The sequence below is a fragment of the Paroedura picta genome, chromosome 1 (genome assembly GCF_049243985.1).
Source record: "Paroedura picta isolate Pp20150507F chromosome 1, Ppicta_v3.0, whole genome shotgun sequence".
Lineage (NCBI taxonomy): Eukaryota > Metazoa > Chordata > Lepidosauria > Squamata > Gekkonidae > Paroedura > Paroedura picta.
This window is the reverse complement of record NC_135369.1, coordinates 14,992,257-15,011,812: the sequence shown is the minus strand read 5'-3', so window position 1 is coordinate 15,011,812 and position 19,556 is coordinate 14,992,257. Positions and strand designations below refer to the sequence as shown.

General features: G+C 52.0%; 2 protein-coding genes across 4 annotated transcripts in view; one reads left to right on the top strand and one right to left on the bottom strand.

The window, feature by feature from the left end:
• NR1I3 (nuclear receptor subfamily 1 group I member 3) overlaps positions 1–4,998 on the top strand; it is a 28,073-nt gene extending 23,075 nt beyond the window's left edge. For both annotated transcript variants that reach the window (XM_077323237.1, XM_077323228.1), the window contains exons 7-9: positions 42–158; positions 2,077–2,182; positions 4,349–4,998. In XM_077323237.1, coding sequence (XP_077179352.1) covers positions 42–158; positions 2,077–2,182; positions 4,349–4,481 — 356 coding nt within the window. In that variant the 3' untranslated portion in view covers positions 4,482–4,998. The remainder of the gene's footprint in view (positions 1–41; positions 159–2,076; positions 2,183–4,348) is intronic.
• Positions 4,999–6,562: 1,564 nt separating this feature from the next.
• TOMM40L (translocase of outer mitochondrial membrane 40 like) lies at positions 6,563–16,610 on the bottom strand. 2 transcript variants are annotated; one of them, XM_077323214.1, is made up of 9 exons: positions 16,203–16,610; positions 14,740–14,804; positions 14,074–14,166; positions 13,107–13,208; positions 12,165–12,270; positions 9,974–10,096; positions 8,480–8,556; positions 8,220–8,322; positions 6,563–6,923 (listed from the first exon to the last, which is right to left on the bottom strand). In XM_077323214.1, exons 1-9 carry the CDS (start codon positions 16,306–16,308, stop codon positions 6,784–6,786), a joined length of 915 nt encoding a protein of 304 aa, XP_077179329.1. In that variant the 5' UTR covers positions 16,309–16,610; the 3' UTR covers positions 6,563–6,783. The 2 variants fall into 2 exon arrangements, with proteins under 2 accessions (XP_077179329.1, XP_077179320.1); XM_077323205.1 differs by having other exon boundaries at positions 14,740–14,807; positions 16,203–16,609.
• Between the last annotated feature and the right edge of the window lie 2,946 nt (positions 16,611–19,556).

Sequence of the window (19,556 nt, the reverse complement as noted above, 5' to 3'; positions counted from 1 at the left end):
CAAAGCCTGCCCGTCTACTCACTTTGCTGCCTTTCTTCCAGTTGGTTTCCAGCAGCTCTACTTAGAGACGTTGCTGAAATTTCACGTCACCCTGAAGAAGCTGAGGCTGCATGAGGCGGAATACGTCCTGCTGCAAGCCTTGGTGCTGTTCTACCCAGGTAAGACCCGACGACATCCCACACACCCCTTCACCCAAAGGCAGATTGTAACATCTGCCTGGTCACAGCTGCACAGAATAATGCACATGGCTGCTGGAAGAAACCCTCATGTTATTTATTCAGGCTTCGACTCTGCCAGAACGGTCTCTAGATTTGTTTTCCGTTTTCAATCTTTCGTCAGTGGCAGTGAGTCCGTCGTTAATATTTGAGTATAATTAGGCAAACGCTCCTGTATCATGGAGAGTCAAGGCTGTGAGCTCTTGAGAGTTTGCCTAATTATACTCAAATATTAACAAGGACGGACTCACTGCCACTGACGAAAGATTGAAAGCGGAAAACAAATCTAGAGACCGTTCTGGCACAGTCGAAGCCTGAATAAATAACATAAGAGACTCTTTATCTTTTCAAGCTTTATTAAGCCACTGGATGGATTCTGTTTCTCTCTTGTCACTAATTTGGAATCGTCCATTTTTTTCGTGCAACTGTTGGAAAAAACCCGGCAGTCAGAATGCACATCTGAGCATATGGTGCTCAGCCAAGTGGTGCTCACCAGGTGACCCTGGTGGTGTTCAGAGGTGTTCAGAGGTGGTTGGTCTGCCTGCCTCTGTGTAGCAGCCATGGGCTTTCTCAGTGATGTCCCCATCCAAGTACTAAACAGGAGCAACCCTGCTTAGTTTCCAAGATCTGACCAGATCAGGCTAGACTGTGCCAGCTGGGTCAGGGCATAGGAATAGCAGTTTTCCCCAGAAGTTATTAGTAGTAGTAATTAAATTTCTACACTGCCCTTCAAGACCGGCTCAGGGCAGTGAACAGGCCTCAAGTCAGAGCCTATGCCGAGGAACTTTTCCTTTTAAATGAAAAACCGCCTTTCCTGATCTCATACCCATACAAAGAGGCAGCGTGGTGTTGTGGCTAAGAGCGGCAGCTTCCAATTTGGTAAGCTGGGTTTGATTCCCCGCTCCTCCACATGAAGCCAGCTGGGTAACCTAGGGCTAGTCACAGTCCTGTTAGTGCTGTTCTTACAAAGCCATCCTGTCAGAGCTCTCTCAGCCTCACCTGCCTCACAGGGTGTCTGTTGTGGGGAGAGAAGGGGGGGGGGGAAGGTGATCGTCAGCCATTTTGAGACTCCTTCAGGCATACAACCCAACATTTCTTCTTCATCCCCTGTCCTGGTGTCAAAAGGCAGCCGCATGACAGCTAGTGAGTCCGTTATCACCCCAGATTTCCCCATTTTAATTTCTGGCCTTTATACACCACCTGTTGCCACAGTGAGGGCCCAAAGGGGCTCTCATCCCCTTCTTCGCCATTTTATCCCCTGTGACACCAGCTAGGCTGCAAAGGAGCAATTAGGCCGAGCTTCCGCCCAATGAGCTTGCATGGCAGAGGGGGGATTTGAACCTGGGCTTCCCAGATACTAGTTCAGGTGTGCCCAACACAGGGCCTGTGGGCACCATGGCAACCGCTGAATCCTTTTCTGGCACCTACCAAGGCTTTTGCCCAGCAGGGATTCTGATTGGCCGCTGGAGAGCTTCTGATTGGCCAATGGCAACTGGACAGGGTGTGCAGTTTTTTAAAAGATGTTGCTTTGGCGGCAGCTGCCAGCACAGCACAAGGGTGGCCAAACTGTGACTCTCCAGATGTCCATGAACTACAATTCCCACAAGTCCCTGTCGGCATCCTTTTGTCATGGGAATTGTAGCCCATGGGCGTTTGTTTGGAGAACCACAGTTTGGCCACTTTGTTACTGCAGCTAGACTGTGGCAATCATTTCATGGCTGGCTCCGCCTCCTGCAGCAGCCATTTTTTCCCTGTGCCATGTCGCAATTCCCCCCTCGGGATCCTGCCCAGCCCACCGTTTTTCTGTTCCGCTTCTACACGCCCTCGTTTCCCGTTGGCTCAAGCCCTGCCCCCTTTGCAGACAACGTGAACGTCGTGCAGCAAGACGAGATCGACCGGACCCAAGAACAAATCGCTCTCACGCTGAAAACCTACACTGACCGGCGACACCCTTTGCCTGAAGGCAGGTGAGTAGGCAGCAACTATCCCAGGCCTTCTGGGATGCTTCACGCAGCATTGGGTCTATCACCAAAAGCTGTACTCCATGGGGGGGGGGGAGCTGTGGCTCAGTGGTAGAACCTCTGCCCGGCCCACAAGAGGTCCCAGGTTCAATCCCCCCATACTGTACAAAACGCAGCTGCCCAAGTCCTTACGGAAATCCCAAGGAGAGCACATTTCGACCGGCCCTCCAGCAGCTGAACTATATCCAAGTCGAGTTCCAGATCAGAGTCAAGGTGTTGGTATCGAGATCTCCCAGTGCGTCCCCATAGAGTGCTTCTTTCCTCTGGGGCAAATTTGTTGGCAGCCCCAGGCCCCGAAGAGGTCCAGCCTGGGATGTCTGACAGAGCTACCAGAGTGTCACAGGGGTGTGTAAGGTTGAGGCCTCAGCAATCTAGTAAAATGGGTCTCCCTCAGTCCCTGTCAGGCTCCCCCCCCCCCCACACCCTTCTTCCGTGCCAGTGAAGAGAGGTAATTGCCATCGTCAGCAGGCAGGAAATGACAAAAAGAGAGTTACTTGTTTAATCATTACTGAGTTGAGGGTTAAATTTTTAATGTCAACTTAAATGAATTGCTTTTCGTGATTTAACTATGTCATACACCACCCCACTACCATTATGGGAGAGAAGTCGTAAAAATTCCAATAAATTAATAATAGTAGTAGTAATAAGAATCATTTTTTTAAAAAGGTTGAGGCAGTAGGTGACGGGAAAGACCTCTGCTGGAGAGCAGCTGCCAGTCTGAGCAGACAATTTTCACTGTGCTCGACCAAGGGTCTGACTCAGTTTGAGGCAGCTTCATGTGTTTTGTGTATTCATTTGCTGCGTGTTGCCCGTTGCCTCTGTGATTAGCAGATTGGCTTTGTTTCAAATGCTCTGCTGGCAGCTGCTGGGAACACAGGAGCCTCCCTTGTACTGAATGAGGCCCTTGGCCCATCATCCCAGTGAATATTGTCTGCTCAGACTGGCAGCTGCCCTCCAGGGTCTCAGGCTGAGGTCTTTCCCATCACCTGGTTCATTTAGAGCATGGAGAGAAAAAAAGAGCTGTTTTTTAATACCCCGCTTTTCACTACTTGAAGGAGTCCCAAAGTGGGAAGCAAGCACTTTCTCTCCCTCCGTCAGACACCCAGTGAGATGGGTGGGGCTGAGAGAGCAGTTTTGTGAGAACAGTTGTAGGTGAACTGGGACTAGCCCAAGGTCATCCAGCGGGCTGCATGTGGAGGAGTGAAGAAGAGATGGTTCTTATATGCCACTCTTCTCAACCAGGAGGAGTCTCAGAGCGGCTTACAGTTTCCTTTCCTCTCCCCACAACAGACATCCTGTGAGGGAGGGGAGGCTGAGAGAGCCCCGCAATTACTGAACAAGAAGAAGAGTTGGTTCTTATATGCCACTTTTCTCTACCAGGAGTCTCAAAGCGGCTTTCATTCACCTTCCCTTTCCTCTCCCCACAACAGACACCCTGTGAGGTGGGTGAGACTGAGAAAGCCCCGAGATTACTGCTTGGTCAGAACAGCTTTCTCAGTGCCGTGGCGAGCCCAAGGTCACCCAGCTGGCTGCATGTGGAGGAGCGGGGAATCAAAACCGGCTCGCCAGATTAGAAACCGCCACTCTTAACCACTGCAACCAAGCTGGCTCTCAAATCAAACCTGATTCTCCAGATTAGAGTCCACCGCTCTTAACCACTACACTGCACGGGTGCCAGAGACTGACTTACCTTTTAAGCCAGAGATACCAGAGATTGAATCTGGGCCCCTTCACCAGACCCCACTGCTGCTACACAGCTCCCCCTCTCCAGGTGGTGGGTCAGACTCGATCCTTAGGAAGTATGGATGGCCCCTCATGTGCAAAACGGAAAGTGTGGTGTAGCAGAGCAGTGTTTTCCGACCTTTTGACCATGGACAAGCCCCTGCGGAGTTTTTCAGGCTTTGAAGAACCTCAGAGCCAGGCTGGAAGTGTGGCATTACAGCACGATATAAGGTTGGGGAGCTCTCATGAAACCCCAGAGCAACAGGGAGCGCAGAGCCGTATGGAAGGGTGGTATAAAAATAAAAATCTAAATAAATAAATAGCTGGGAATCCTGGAGTGTCAGACTAGGCTCTGGTGGCAGGAAGCTCTGATCCCTCCTCTCCACCCAGGTTTCTCTACGCCAAGCTTCTCTTGCTGCTGGCAGAGCTGAGGTCGCTGAAAGTCGAGAACACCCGGGAGATACTCCGCATTGACCAGGATTTAACCTCCATGACACCGCTGCTGTCGGAGATTATCAGCTGAAATGAGGAAGGTGGATATTGGACTCTCGCGCCTAGACCTGCTGCTTTGAGAGCCACCGTGGGATGCAAAGCCCTGCTGAGTCCTCCCCCAAGGGTTTGCGATCCCCCTTTCAGGTGTTGCTAAGGGCCAAGTAAGCAAAGAGGCTCAATTATCATCCTCAGGGCCAGAGTTAGGAACAGGGCGATTGGCTTTTCATGTGAACCTGCAGCCAACCGGATGGTCCAAGGGGGAGGGGAGAGATACTCAGGAGTGATGAAGTAATTTTCTAGAACATTCCAGCAAGAACACATCCTGATTGGATCGTCGTCATTGCCTGAGCCTGATTGGCCAAAGCCTGGAGAAAAAAAAACTATCTTGAATTCTGAGGGACTAAGGGCCTGGGCTACATTATGCTGGGATTGCAGTGGACCATAACAGAGGATCTGTGAGTTACAGCCCTTTAATTTGGGACTGCAAAATTCTGGCCATCTGATGCCGATTTCAAATGTGTTCGATAAATTAGCTATTTTGTTTTGTTTTCCTTGCTGTATGATTTTAGAGTTGTGCATTGCCTAAAGCAGGGGTAAGTCAACCTGTGGTCCTCCAGATGTTCGTGGACTTCAATTCCCATGAGCCCCTGCCAGCAAACGCTGGCAGGGGCTCATGGGAATTGTCGTCCACGAACATCTGGAGGACCACAGGTTGACTACCCCTGTCCTAAAGGCAAGACGGTTTCTGGAATAGTATTCAAAGATATTCTCATTATATATTTTACAAGGATTGTTTCCTTACGTTCACTAGCTCTGGGAACCTACAGGGACATCGTCTTTGGGAAATCTTGGCTGGGATGGATCCTGATTCTAAAATCCAAGGACCTGTGATCTTTTCCAAAATGGGGCACCCTTACCCTGTTGCCTTGAGCCAGGCCTTCCACAATGGATCTGGGAACCTCTCGCCTCTATATGTTCTGAGCCTGATATTCCCCCCGGAACTGTCTAATCTTCCATTCATCCAATAGTAGCCAATCCTGTCCACACACTCTGCCCTCCCGCCCAGCTGATCCCAGCTTAGTCGGTGTCATATGACCCATCCCTGTCTGATCCACTGATCCTTTCTAAGCTCCCCAGCCTCTGCCTTTTAAGCCCTCTTTGATTTTCGAGGTCACCGAAGCACAGCCCAACCATGCCCCCTCCCCTTTAAAATGGTGAGAGGTTTGTGGCCATTTTTGCCAAATAAAGGGAGAATAAGGCATGCCTCTGTATGAACTGACAAACCGAGGATGGGCAGGGCTGATGGTAAAAAAGGAATCAGGGGTGTCAAATCTCAGCAGGCTTCCAGGCATGTGAGACTAACTTCTCTTCAAACTGCAGCCCCTTCACTTAATCTGAACGGTATTCCTCTCCCCACCGCCACATGGCGCATGCCCCTCCTGGGAAAACACAATTTTAAGTGGCTTCTTGAAGAGATTTGCTTAGGGAGAATTGCCAATCTGAGAACACAAGCAGTTCAGACAGCTCTGAAAATCCACACCTGGAAGAAAACATAGAGGACCCAACCCAAAAAGTAAGAAAGTGTCCCAGATCACCTATCTTGGGTCTCACCAGAACGAAGGGGTTGCTGGCCAGAAAACGCGGAGGAGAGCAGGACGGAGTCGTGCCAGCAACGTCCGGGCGTTAGAGACCTGCCACCGGTAGAATCCGGTTTTGGCAAGGCAGCTACCCCATTCCGGAAAAGACTGAGAGCGAGGCGTTCATTGAGAAGGGGCAGAGCGGTCTCCGGTATGATTTTAATCGTGTTCCAAGTCATCATACACAGAATTCAAGCAACCATTTCAACAGTCAGGGGAAAGGGGGGAGGGGTACACAGCACCCACAAACCAATCCCAGTGGACCAGGATGGGAGATAAACAGCCTCTCTCCCAACCTCCAAAACCTGGCACTGGTCCAACATAGAAACAACACCGGCTCCGTGAGGTCGGCCTGCGAACAAAGGCAGGGAGGCGTCCGTCCGTAAGGCAGGGACCCGACAGGGTTCTCTCTCCCACCACGCCAAAGTCAGTACCTCGCAGATCGGTACGAGAGCAATCTGCAACCGCTTTTTGATGCCCCTCCACGCCGCGGCAGAGAACCCGACTCCGGCGGGACTCTGGAGAGAAGGCTCCGAGAGGGAGGGCGTGGCATGCCCCAAATCACCACCCGTGTGCCCAGTCCGTGGCGAACGAGCCCCTCGCAGTCACGCGCAGCCGGACCTCTCAGACCACAGAGTTTGGCAAGAAAAGGAAACCCGATGACAACTCTCAGCCAAGGTGAGTCCCAGGCCGCTCTCAGCCCACGATGATGCTGAAGCCGCAGTGGAAGCGGTTCTTCCAGTGGTTCAGGAAGGCGCCCAAGGCCAGGGTGACGGGCAGAGGGGGAAGCTCCTTCTCCAGCACGCCCCCCACGCACCAGTTACTGTCCAAGAAGCCTCAAGAAGAAGGGGAAAAAAAAAACCACCTTAAAGCAGCTCAGGAGACATGCCAGCCTCCTTCCCACACTCCCCTCCATCTCAGCTATAACCCAGGCAGCTCCATGTCCCAGAAACCTGGCCTTCAAGGAGCTTTGAAGGGGAACTGGGCCTCAGAAGAAGGGCCGTGCTCAGACTCTTAGGAAGGACACGGTGTCCTCGGCTGAGGAGCTAAGGAAACCTCGCCCACTTGGGCTACCGATTTTCAACAGGGTTTTCCTTTGGCTTCTCAAGTGAAGGAGGAGCGGGGAATCAAACCCGGCTCGCCAGATCATTCACAGTAGATTTTCCTCTGAAGTTCTCCCTCTGATTTAAAAGGTAAAAGGTAAAGGTAAACCCCTGTGCAAGCAACCGAGTCATGTCTGACCCTTGGGGTGACGCCCTCCAGCGTTTTCTTGGCAGACTCAATACGGGGTGGTTTGCCAGTGCCTTCCCCAGTCATTACCATTTACCCCCCAGCAAGCAAGCTGGGTACTCATTTTACCGACCTCGGAAGGATGGAAGGCTGAGTCAACCTTGAGCCGGCTGCTGGGATCGAACTCCCAGCCTCATGGGCAAAGCTTTCAGACTGCATGTCTGCTGCCTTACCACTCTGTGCCAATGCCAACAAAGTTTAATTCAAGGTGAGATTGGTGGTCTTCAAGCAGCGGCTGGACAGCTACTTATCCTGGATGCTTGAGGCTGATCCAATATCGAGCAAAGGGGGCTGAACCAGATGGCCTCTAGGGTGCCTTCCAACTCTAAGATTCTACTCTCTTCTGGTTCTAAGCTTTTGTGTGCATGCACAAATCCAATCTGAAGAAGTGTGCTTGCACATGAAAGCTTTTATCTTGAACACAATTTTGTTGGTCTTTGTTCAGTAAAAAAGCCATCTACCATAGAATTTTCGCCTAAATACCAGAGCATCCTGCATTGCCAGCAGCACAATGACATCACTTCCGGTGCCTAGGCCTTCCACATGTTGCCAGTAAGTTTTCCTGACCCCCTATCAGAACTGGGAAACCTACCACAAGCCTTATCACACCCCCCCCAAAAAAAAACCTTACCCATTCCAACCTCCAGCAGCTGCCTAAAACCAGCCAGGGGACGATCACACAAAACTAAGGTCCCCCTCTGTCATATCTAAGCTGCCCACCAGCATCCAGAGCAGACAGCACATGACGACTGACGTGCCAGAATGCAGAATCTTGGTGGAAGGCTCATGGGGCAACCCCTCTTTCGACCTTAGGCTAGAGAGTTTCCCAACTCCTGGCTCACCTCGGAACATCATGTTTGCGCGAGGAAGGTTCAGCTGATAGCCAAAAGCGAACCTTGTGTCCTGCAGCCGGGTGTTGGCTTCAAATTCTACCCCAACCTGAATCTGCAAGAAGGAAGAAATTGGGAGGTAAAAACACAAGGAATCGTAGAATCATAGAGTTGGAAGGGACCTCCAGGGTTATCTAGTCCAAACCCCCTGCACAATGCAGGAGTGGGGATTGGATCCCTGGGGTTGAGGGAGGGGCTCATTTTCATCTTACCTGGTCGTTGGCTCGGTGGTAGTAGCTGGCGTGAGCCCCTCCGTAGCCGAGGTTGAGCGTGGCTACCCATTTGAGAGCTACAGCAAGGAGAAGATGGGGGGATTATAATAATAATAATAATTTATTACCCGCCCTCCTTTTGGTGTCTCAACAATTAAGTCTACATAAATAGGATAAAGTCAATATAAGAACTTCATTAAACCGATCCCCTTAAATGTCCAATTTTCACTGGCTTACCAGAAAGGGCAGGGGAGGATCATACAATGAATAAACATGTGGCTTGGAAAGTAATTCAGTGGGGGGGGGGGGAGAGAAACGGGCCCCGAAGAGACCTCTCCCATTTGTTTATAGCCTTATACACAAGATTGATAGACTATAGGGGCTACTAGTACATAAGACAATGCCAGATTATAAGACAAAAGCTTCCACTCTCTGTGGAAGAACTGGAGAACAGCTATTTCCCCTTCTGCCTCTTTCATCACGTGTCGGTTTCAACGCCAGCTTACAACACAGGGGAATAATCCCAAACATTCCATATCCCCACCCCACACATTCTGAAGTGGTACAATCCAATGCGGCTGAACCATGGTCATTTTCCAAAGATCTGAACAGGCTGGTGTATCCGTCCATCCCTTTTGCTAACGCAAAATCAACCTCTCAAAAGCCATTGAGATCATAAGGGATACTACGGAAACAGTTTCAAGCCCAGTGTATTTGAGGGACCATGTAACCCCCTATGTCCCCTTGCAAGGCCTTGCGCTCTGCGGGCAAAAATTGGTTGGAGATCTCTGGCCCTTCTAAAGTTCGCCTGGCCTCAACCAGGGCCAGGGCCTTTTCAGCCCTGGCCCCTGCCTGGTGGAATGAGTTCCCGGAAGAGCTGAGGGCCCTGACAGAACTTCTTCAGTTCCACAGGGCCTGTAAGACAAGAGTGTTTGGCTCAAGCCGGGTGAGAGGGCTTTTTTAGTTGCATATTTTATTGTTGCTGATTGTTATATTCTATTAAATTCAGTGGTTCTCAACCTTCCTAATGCCGCGACCCTTTAATAGAGTTCCCCCCAACCATAAAATTATGCAACAGTTCTTTCACACAAATTAAACCAAAACTGGCCAATGGCATGAAGATCCCTAGTTCATGATTGTATATAAATTGTTTTCCCCCCCGGGGTTTCTCAGTTCAGTTCTGCCTCTTGTCCCACCATGTCAATCTCGCTCTTTTCCTCTGCTCCAAACAGACAAACGCTCTATCTTGATCTACCCTGCAAGGCTGTTGTGTAGATGGCACCTCCCCGCCAAGCTGCTTGCCCCGCCGTGACCCCTGTGAAAGGGTCGTTCGACCCCCAAAGGGGTCCCCATCCCCAGGCTGAGAACCACTGTATTAATTGCTGTGAGTCACTGCAAGCTAGTGAGCTAGGAGCGGCGGCATAGAAATTAAATAAATAAAAAGCTTAGTGAGGGACCCTTTTTGACTTCCAACCCCAATGCTTTATCACCCACCTGTATACTTCCCAGCCAGCGTGACAATGGCGCCCTCTTCGCCCGGCCGCCGGTGGTATACCATTTCGCCCCCTAGAACCAGCCGCGAAGTCATGCTCTGCAGGAAGTGCGCGACAACAATAACTGCGGGGAAGAAAACACAACGGCTGCCATTAGACGAGGAGACAGAACCCTTCCTAGGTGTGTTGCAAAACAGCAGAGAGGAAACAGTTGTCCCTCCTGAACACAGCTGTTAAGCACTGCAGAAATTTCCCCAGAAGAGAAAAGAAACTGGGGAGCCTGAAGGAACGGTCAAGAAAGCCTGGAGTTTGGGTGTAGCTCATATTGGAGCAGGGTGGTATATTAATTCGGGGACCAGGTCTCCTGCTCTAGAGAAAAACCTTCCACCAGGACCCCCCAAATCCCATCCAAGAAAAGTGTGTATCCAACCTTTGCTTGAAGACTGCCAGTGAGGGGAAGCTCACCACCTCCTTAGGCAGCCTATTCCACTGCTGAACTACTCTGACTGTGAAAAACTTTTTCCTGATATCTAGCCTATATCGTTGTACTTGAAGTTTAAACCCATTACTGCGTGTCCTCTCCTCTGCAGCCAACAGAAACAGCATCCTGCCCTCCAAGTGACAACCTTTCAAATACTTAAAGAGGGCTATCATGTCCCCTCTCAACCTCCTTTTCTCCAGGCTGAACATTCCCAAGTCCCTCAAACCTATCTTCATAGGGCTTGGTCCCTTGGTAATGTGACATTACTTCCAGTTCTACCACCACAAGGGACATCATGTGACACAGCACAACACCCAGGCCTGCCCCCAGAAGCACCCAAGGGTGGCCGGCTTATCTGTGAGACTGTTTATCTGCTTATGCCCCACAGGGCGCTTTACTCTGCAGGTACGAATCTGCTGGTTGTCCCGGGCCCTCGGGACGTTCGTCTGGCCCTCGACCACGGCCTTTTCAGCCCTGACCCCAACCTGGTAGAATGAGCTCCCAGAAGAGCCGAGGGCCCTGTCGGAGTTGTCAGCTTTCCTCAGGGCCTTCAAGATGGAGCTCTTGCACCAGGAGTACGGCTGAAGCCAGGTTGTGGTCCTGGAGTTACTATCAGGGGATCCTCTAGTGTTGGGAGATCAGGACCCTCACTCCTAATGAGAGAGCTCCTTGACCACAGATGGACGGGGGGAGGGGGGGTTAGAACATGATTCTACCATCTTTTAATGTGATATGGGGATTTTTAGGAGCTATATTGTTTTTGCTGTTTTATTGTGAACCGCAGCTAATCTCTTTGAGAGCGTCAGTATACAAGTCCAAAAGTAAATGATAAATAAATGGGCAGGAAAAGTCATCACACCTGCTGTTTAAGTGACCACCCCCTGGACTGCTCAGAGTTTATGATCGCCTCCCCCCCCCGCCCCTGCTCATCCCAAGGGGTCACTACTGAACATTACATAGTAGCTGAGGGGAATTCTGGTGCTCCCCCTCCTACTTGACAGTAGCTAAGCTGCTTTGGAGGCGTGATGCTCCATCCTTCTCTAAGCCGCGCAGATCCACCCCGTTTCAGAGGCAGTTGCTAGGTTACCTACAGGCCGTCCTGTTCCCAGCAACAGTTGCTAGGTTACCTAGGGCCTGGGATACTGACCCATAGAACTCCCCTCGCCCTCTAGTGGTGGCTGTGGGGAATTGCAGGACCAGAGGTTCTGTCCCCCGCCATCCAAGGGACACAGATCCCAGCCTCCATCCCTCTCCGTGGCGCAAACAAATAAATAACCCTGCCCTGGCTTTGGAGGGTTTCAGTTGTTAAGTCACACACCGTGCAGGCTTTCCACACTGCAGCCCTGGCAAGGATTTGCACCCCTCAGCAAACCCCTGGCCGTATTTCACAATTACATGACACTCTCATCCCATCAACAGCATCTTTGCCAAAAATCAGGAAGTCTCCCTTGCCAATACGCCAAGATATTTCAGCAGGGTTCCTAGTCCCACAGAGAGTGAAGAAGCACTTTCACGCGTGGAGGTAGGTTTTGTGTTCCAAAAACGGACATACGGATGTCCTCCGAAGCCCCAACAGGAGAACTCAAGCAGGCCGGCTTCCCTACCATACCGCCCCATTGGTCCTGCCCCCTATGAGCCTCGGCCAGCTGTGAACTGGAGAAGCAAGGAAAAGAGGGGATTGCCATCCTGGCAGTCATGGAGCAACACTCACCCGACTCGCTGATCAAATCTGGGTTGCCCAGCGTCAGGGTGGCTGTGTAGTCCTCGCCCCGGTACTCTGCATCGAACTGCCAAGTCAGAAATTTGGACTGCTGCGTCTGGAAGGAACAGAGAGAGGGGAGAGGGTGCTGGCTCAGGAAGGAGGCAGGATTCGAACCAGGGGCTGGCTGATTCACCCTCTTATCTGCTACTGGTCATTGGTGGCTTGACAAGAGAAGAACAGGAAGATGGGCACCAGACCACCGGTCTATCAAGGCCAGTCTTCTTAGGCCATCAGCAGCTCTCCAAGGCAGTGGTCTTTCACATTACCCACTTCCATTCCTTTTAACTGAGGATGCCGGGGATTGAACCTGGCACCTGCTGCATGCCAAGCAAAGGCTCTACCACTGAGCCACGGCCCCTCCCTGAACTCAATTGGATTGTCAGGCTAGGAATAAGGAAGCTGCCAGGAACCTGACTTGGGAGCAGGGCTGCCCAATCTGGGTTGGGAAATTCCAGGAGAGCCTCTTATGGTGTAGGATGGTAAGGCAGCTGACATGCTGTCTGAAGCTCTAACCATGAGGCTGGGAGTTTGATCCCAGCAGCCGACTCAAGGTTGACTCAGCCTTCCATCCTTCCGAGGTCGGTAAAATGAGTACCCAGCTTGCTGGGGGCTAAACGGTAATGACTGGGGAAGGCACTGGCAAACCACCCTGTATTGAGTCTGCCATGAAAACGCTAGAGGGCGTCACCCCAAGGGTCAGACATGACCCGGTGCTTGCACAGGGGATACCTTTACCTTTATGATGCCAAGGAGGACCCCCTCCAAAGCAGTCATTCCAGGAGACCAGGAGTAAAGTGGGGATATCTCCGGGCCCCACCTGGAGATTGGCACCCCTACCAAGCAGCTCCACCCATCTGCACCCAACCAAGCCAGGCCATGCGTGGGCCTTACCTGGAAGACGGCTTTCGTCCGGATCTGCTCTGCCAACAGGAGGATCGCCTGAGCGTTGAGACTTCCAGCCGTGTCAATATCCCCAATCAGGGTCGGGAAGTCCTACGCCAGAAGCCGGAAGAAAAGCAAGAACGAAATGGGAAACGGAAGCCAGGCTGAGCATGAGCAGTGGTTGCTAACAAGCAAGGGCCATATCCTGTATCATCTTGGGAGCATCGCTCCACCTCTGGTAGAGAAGAAAGAGAGCTGCTGTGGGGTTTTATACTCTGCTTTTCACTGCCCGAGGCAGTCTCAAAGCGGCTTACAAATACCTTTTTCCTTCCTCTCCCCACAACTGCCAGCCTGTGAGGTAGGTGGGGCTGAGAGAGCTCCAAGAGAACTGTGACTAGCCCAAGGTCACCCATCTGGCGGCATACTGAGGAGGAGTGGAGAATCGAACCTGGTTCTCAAGCTTAGAATCGCCTGTTTGTAGCCGCTACATCATGCTGGGAGTAAACAGCTTGGCACAGGGTAAGGCAAAGAGAACTGGAAGTCCACTGAGGCTGCCTCTGCCACCCATGTGATGAATGAGAGGGCAGAAAGGACTATACCACTCCATATGGCAGGACAGAAAAGAAATCTTAATTCTCTAAATGTCACGCTTGCCATCTTTTACTGCAGCACCTGTTAACGATTAAATACTGAGGCCTCAAGTAAAAGATTAGAGGGATCCCGAGATAACAGCTAAGCAGGCCCTCAAATCCCCAAACCCATGTCCACAACCTTAACCATTAAACCAAAACCGGCTGAAACCCGGTGGACGGAGCAAAGGCACAGAAAAGAGACACAAAGTCAACACCGGCCTGCTTCAGACATTTGCACCCAGTGCAAAAAACAAAACAAAAAAAACCCTATTTCCAAATTGTCTCCAACCTCTTCCCCACCACCCGCCTGCATACAATAAAGCTACGGTTCATTCATCACTCACCTCGGAGGGGCTGGCCTGCTGATCCCCAGTATATGTGGCGTTTAGGTGATAATTTGACTGCCCTATTGTGCTCATGTGGATTGTGTGGGACACCTGGAGAGAGACAACCAGTTTACGCAGCTGGACAGAAACAGCCAGAGAAGACGGAGACCATTTCCGGGGAGGGGAGATAACTTCTCAACTGTTTGAGAATGGTCTCAGAAGCTAAGCCAGGTTGGCCCTGGTCAGGACTTGGATGGGAGAACCACCAAGGAGGTCTAGGGTTGCCACGCAGAGTCAGGCAATAGCAAACTATTGCTGGTCTCCGGCCTCAAAAACCAAGGGCCAGAGATCTTCAGGTGACAAACTGCTTATTTATTTAAAGCATGCACTGCACTTCTCCGGGAGAAAATGTCTGCTTTAGCAGGTGCCCTGCATGGCACTTGGACCCCCTACCAAGGGCCCGCCCCTCCCTAAGCCCCGCCCTGCCGGACCACGCCCTCCAATCTCCAGGTATTTCTGAACCCAGAATCAGGAACCTGAAACAATGTTCACCGTTTCTCCACCCTGCTCCCCAGCAGTGACCCGGCCATACCAAAGCCTAGCAGATCAGCTGGTTTCTCCATGCTGTCGTTACAAAAATCCACCCTCCCCTCTAGTATTAAGACCATGGACAAGAGCACAGACCTGGAAATGGCTGCTGAGGCTTTTATTAAGGATCAGCTTGACCCCTTCCATCTGCTGAGGGAAGACTTCTAGAACAGGGGGAGAGAAGAAACCGCATTAAGTCTGACCACACCACAACCTCGCTATCGTAGTTTACATGTGGGGGCCCTTGCAAAATTTGGATTTTGTTTTCCCTGCAGCCCATATATATTATTAAGACACTGGGCCTGAGTACGAGTTAATCCATGCTTCTAGTATTCTACCGGTGTACAATGTTTATTGTTATCATTATATTGTTATTGTTCTTATTGTCACCACGCTGCTATAAACTGAGTTAATTGTATTGTTCCCGTTTCATAGAATCATAGAATCCTAGAGTTGGAAGGGGCCATACAGGCCATCTAGTCCAGCCCCCTGCTCTACGCAGGATCAGCCCTAAGCATCCTAAAGCATCCAAGAAAAGAGTGTATTCATGTAAACCAGTGGTCCCCAACCTGCGGGCCACAGCCCGGTGCCGGGCCGCGGCTCCCTCTCCCCGCCCCCCCCCCCCCGCAGTAAAAAACTTCCCAGGCCGCAAGCTTGCGGCCCAGGAAGCTTCTTACTGCGGGAGGGCAGGGAGGGCGGGGAGAGGGATTCGGGGCCGGGCTGTGCCCATGCGGGCGCAGCCCGCGGAGGGGGCGCGGCCGATGCGTGGGCGTGGCCCGCACGGGCGCGGGCCGCGCCCCAATGCCCTGCCAGTCCCCAACCTCAGAAAGGTTGGGGACCACTGATGTAAACCACCCTGACCCTTTGGGGAGGGCAGTGTATGTATAAAATAAATATTTGAAGAATGGAGAGTTCCTTGGGGGATACAGGTAGAAAGGCATTCTCTCAGAGACACAGGGCCCGGACCACGAATGGCCTTGGAGATCAGTGCCAGGAATTTCAACTGGATCCAGAATCCAACCCAAAACCAGCGTAGCTGCCAAAGCACAGACCAGGTATATGGGTCCTCTGAGACGTTCCTATGAGGAGTCCAGCAGCCCGGTTCTGGACCAGTTGCAATTTCCAGAACAAGGATAAGGGCAGGCCCGAGTGGAATGAGTCCAATCTAGAGGTGACCATCACATAGATAACGGGCTGGGGGTTAAGGTTTGACGACTCTCATGCTTCCAACGCAGTCTTATTAGTTTCCTGAGCATGCACCCTTCTTCAGAGACACCAAGCGCACATGCACATGAAAAGCCATGCCCAGAATAACACTTTGTGGGTCTTAAAGGAGCCCCTGGACTCCACTGTGGTCCTATGAAGTGCCCATGCAGGCCAAAGCTTAGGCCCAGAAGGGGCTTCAAGGTGCCCCAGACTCAAAATTTGCACTCCACCTCAAGCCCCAGGGAGACAGGCGGCCCGGGCCACCCATTGGGCACCCCAAGCAAGAGGGGGGCGGGAAAGCCACGAAGGACTACAAGGCGGGAGGATCCCGTCCCCCCCCCCCGCCCACTCACGTTTGCATTTCCTGTGCAGCTCGTCGAAGCTGCCGGGGTTGGCCCGCGGCTCCTCCCGGCGGGGTCCCCTGCGGAGGCCGGGCGCCGGGTAGAGCACGTTCCCCATGGCGGCCGCGGAGCGGGACCCCTCGCCGGGACCATCCCACGGAGCCGCGCGCCGGCCACGAGCACCCGCCCGCCTGGGGCGGCCTTCTCGCCGCTGGCCAGCGAGGGAACGAGCCGCGTGCTCCGCAGGGCAGCCCCTGCACGCATCCTTCGCCAGCCGGGCCCGGGCTACGTGCGGCGGGCTCACTGGGCGAGCGGGACGGCGGCGACCATTTTATCCCTCCCCTGCCCCAGGAAGTGACTTCCCGCAAGGAACCCGCTCTCCCGCCGCCATATCGGAAAAGGGCCGGCGCTCTGTTCCCTCCCCTCCCCGCCTCGTTTTCATCAAAGGAAGCGAACCAGCTGGAGTCCCGAGCCGCGCCGTGATTGGATAGCAACGTTGCCCCTCCTCCTTTCGCTCAAAGGAAGCGAACCGGCTGGAATGCGGAGCCGTTCCGTGATTGGATGGCGATGTTGCCTCGCCCCCCTTTTCATCAAAGGACGCGAACCAGCTGGAGTCTCGAGCCGCTCCGTGATTGGATAAGCAACGTTGCCACCCGCTTCCTCCCGTCCGGGTTCCAAAAGCCGCGCCCGCGTGACGAAGGAAGCGAGCTGCGCCCTGATTGGAGAACGGCGCCGCGGGGCCCTTGGCGGTGTTTATCTGAATGCCTCGAACGGCGCCTTGTGCTGGCTTCTCTCTCCGCCCCACCGCTTGAGGTTATGGGTGATGCTCAAGCCAATGGGATTAAGAACATAAGAGGAACACGGTTGCATCAGGCCCATGGCCCTTCCAATCCACTGCTGGACTGTTGCCCTTAGGAACCCGGCTACCCGTAATGTAAATAAATACACACACGTGTCAAAAACCCAGGCATTGTTTGTAACTCCAAGCTTACCTGTTTGTGGTGGTGACAACTGTGCCCTGTCGCAACTGACTCACGGCAGCAGCGCCTCATGGGCTGGGCTGCCATTGCCTTCCTTGGTGGACCCCTGCCAGGCCCTAACCAGGGCCGATCTTCCACAAACTCTCAGGGCTATATCACATAAACTGATCCGGTGTGGGGATATTCAGAAGCAATTCCAAGCAAGTTTGTTGTCTTCCTTCTGAGTATATCCATAGAGCACTGTGAGTTGGTGGGACGAAGCAGCAATGGTGGAGAACTGAGGCCGGGGAGAGTCGCATTCAAGGCCCCACTCAGTAAAACCACAGACTGGGCCAAAGACATCCCAAAGAATGTTTACTCTGCTGAGTTCCAACTCCAGATGTCCTTGGGAAGGGGCTGCCCTGGATGGCCAACCTCCTGGCAGGGCCTGAAGATCTCCCGGAATTCTAACCAGTCTCCAGATGAATGGAGAAAATGGCGGCTTTGGGGGGCGGAGTCTCTGGCATTGTGCCCCAGGGCTTGGAGAATTAGGAACTTCTTCTCTTCTTCCTGACGCAACAAAATCAGAGTCCAGGAGCACCTTTAAGACCAACAAAGATTTATTCTTGAAAGGTGCCACTGGACTCTGATTTTGTTGTGCTTCTTCAGACCAACATGGCTACCCACTTGAATTCTTCCTGACAGAGTGGTTCCTCAGTGGAACAGGCTTCTTCCGGAGGTGGTGGGTTCTCCTTCCTAGAGCCATCTGACGGAGAGGCTGATTCTGTGAGCTTAGGCAGATTGCGAGTGGCTGGGCAGAAGAAATTGTGTCGGTGCTTGGCTCTTGTGATCCTTTCCCGCATGCCCAGGGAAATGCCAATCTCCACTTCAGGGTCAGGCTAGATATCAGGAAAAAAACTTTTCACAGTCAGAGTAGTTCAGCAGTGGATTGGGCTGCCAAGGGAGGTGGTGAGCTCCCCCTCATTGGCAATCTTCAAGCAAAGGTTGGATACACACTTTTCTTGGATGCTTTAGGATGCTTTGGGCTGATCCTGCGTTGAGCAGGGGGTTGGACTAGATGGCCTGTGTGGCCCCTTCCAACTCTATGATTCTGTGATTCTGTCAGGAAGTGAATTTTCCTCCAGGCTGACTGACCAGGGATTCTGTGTTTTGTTTTGTTGTTTTTTTTGGGGGGGGCATCATCTGGGCATGGAAATGGGGTCATGGAGTGGACTAGTAGTTGTGCAATCCCTGCATTGTGCAGGTGTGTGTGTGTGTTGGATCATTTCTTTCTTAGAAACAACTGAGCAAAACCCAAAGCTTTCTGCTGATTTCGGGGAAGGGGGAGGGGTGCCGAATGTCCTGCCTTGTGCAAATATTGTGGAAGCCATGATTACATAAAAGAAAAGACATTTTGGACTCAAAGAACCGAGCAGCTCTCCAAACACCAGGGCTCGTGATCCCCACTCCCAGCCGCTAGTGACCAGATGTCCTGTTCTTAGAGGACATGTCCTTTTTTTCTGGTGATAAATAAACCCATTAAAATTGTTGTTTAAAAACAAGGAGAGTTGGGAATATTCCTAGTTAGCAGCAGTGGTTATGGCATGAAGAGTACGGGATGTTTGAAATAAGATTTGTCACAGTCATCAGCTGCAAGAAGTAGCCAGTTGGGAAATATGCCCTCTTTTTGGCTTTTCGACTTGTGTGTTAAGTCTGCGGGTTCCGTAGACACAGACTAAAGTTTTCCAGAAACAAATAGCTTTTTATTGGATCCAACACGAGCTTCAAACAGCAAACAACAGAAGCCAGCTTGGCATAGTGGTTAGGAGTCCAGACTTGTAATCTGGCGCGCTGGGTTTGATTCCCTGCTCCTCCACATGCAGCCAGCTGGGTGACCTTGGGCTCACCATGGCACTGATAAAGGTGTTCTGACCGAGCAGGAACATCAGGGCTCTCTCAGCCTCACCCACCTCACAGGGGGTCTGTTGTGGGGAGAGGAACGGGAAGGCAACTGTAAGCCACTTTGAGACTCCTTCGGGTAGAGAAAAGTGTCCTATAAGAACCAACTCTTCTTCTTCTTCTTCAGTAATATCAGGGCTCTCAGCCTCCCCTCCCTCACAGGGTGTCTGTTGTGGGGAGAGGAAAGGGAAGGCGACTGTAAGCCGCTTGGAGACTCCTTCTGGAAAAGTGGCATATAAGAACCAACTCTGCTTCTGCTTTTTCCAAGACGTATGAAGAAAGGTTGGGGGAGCTTAGTCTGTTTAGCCTGGAGAGGAGACGACTGAGAGGGGATCTGATAACCATCTTCAAGTATTTAAAAGGCTGCTATGTAGAAGATGGAGCATTGTTCTCTCTTGCCCCAGAGGGACAGACCAGAACCAATGGGATGAAATTAATTCAAATTCCG

What these genes read in the sequence shown, in the direction of transcription:
- TOMM40L (XM_077323205.1), bottom strand. Translation starts at nt 16,308, where the DNA reads ATGGGGAACGTGCTCTACCCGGCGCCCGGCCTCCGCAGGGGACCCCGC. An exon ending in GCTGGCTGGGAAGTATACAG is followed by an intron (nt 8,557 to 9,973) that starts GTGGGTGATAAA and finishes TCCTTGCTGTAG; the next exon opens with CTCTCAAATGGGTAGCCACG. An exon ending in ACCACCGAGCCAACGACCAG is followed by an intron (nt 8,323 to 8,479) that starts GTAAGATGAAAA and finishes TCCTTCTTGCAG; the next exon opens with ATTCAGGTTGGGGTAGAATT.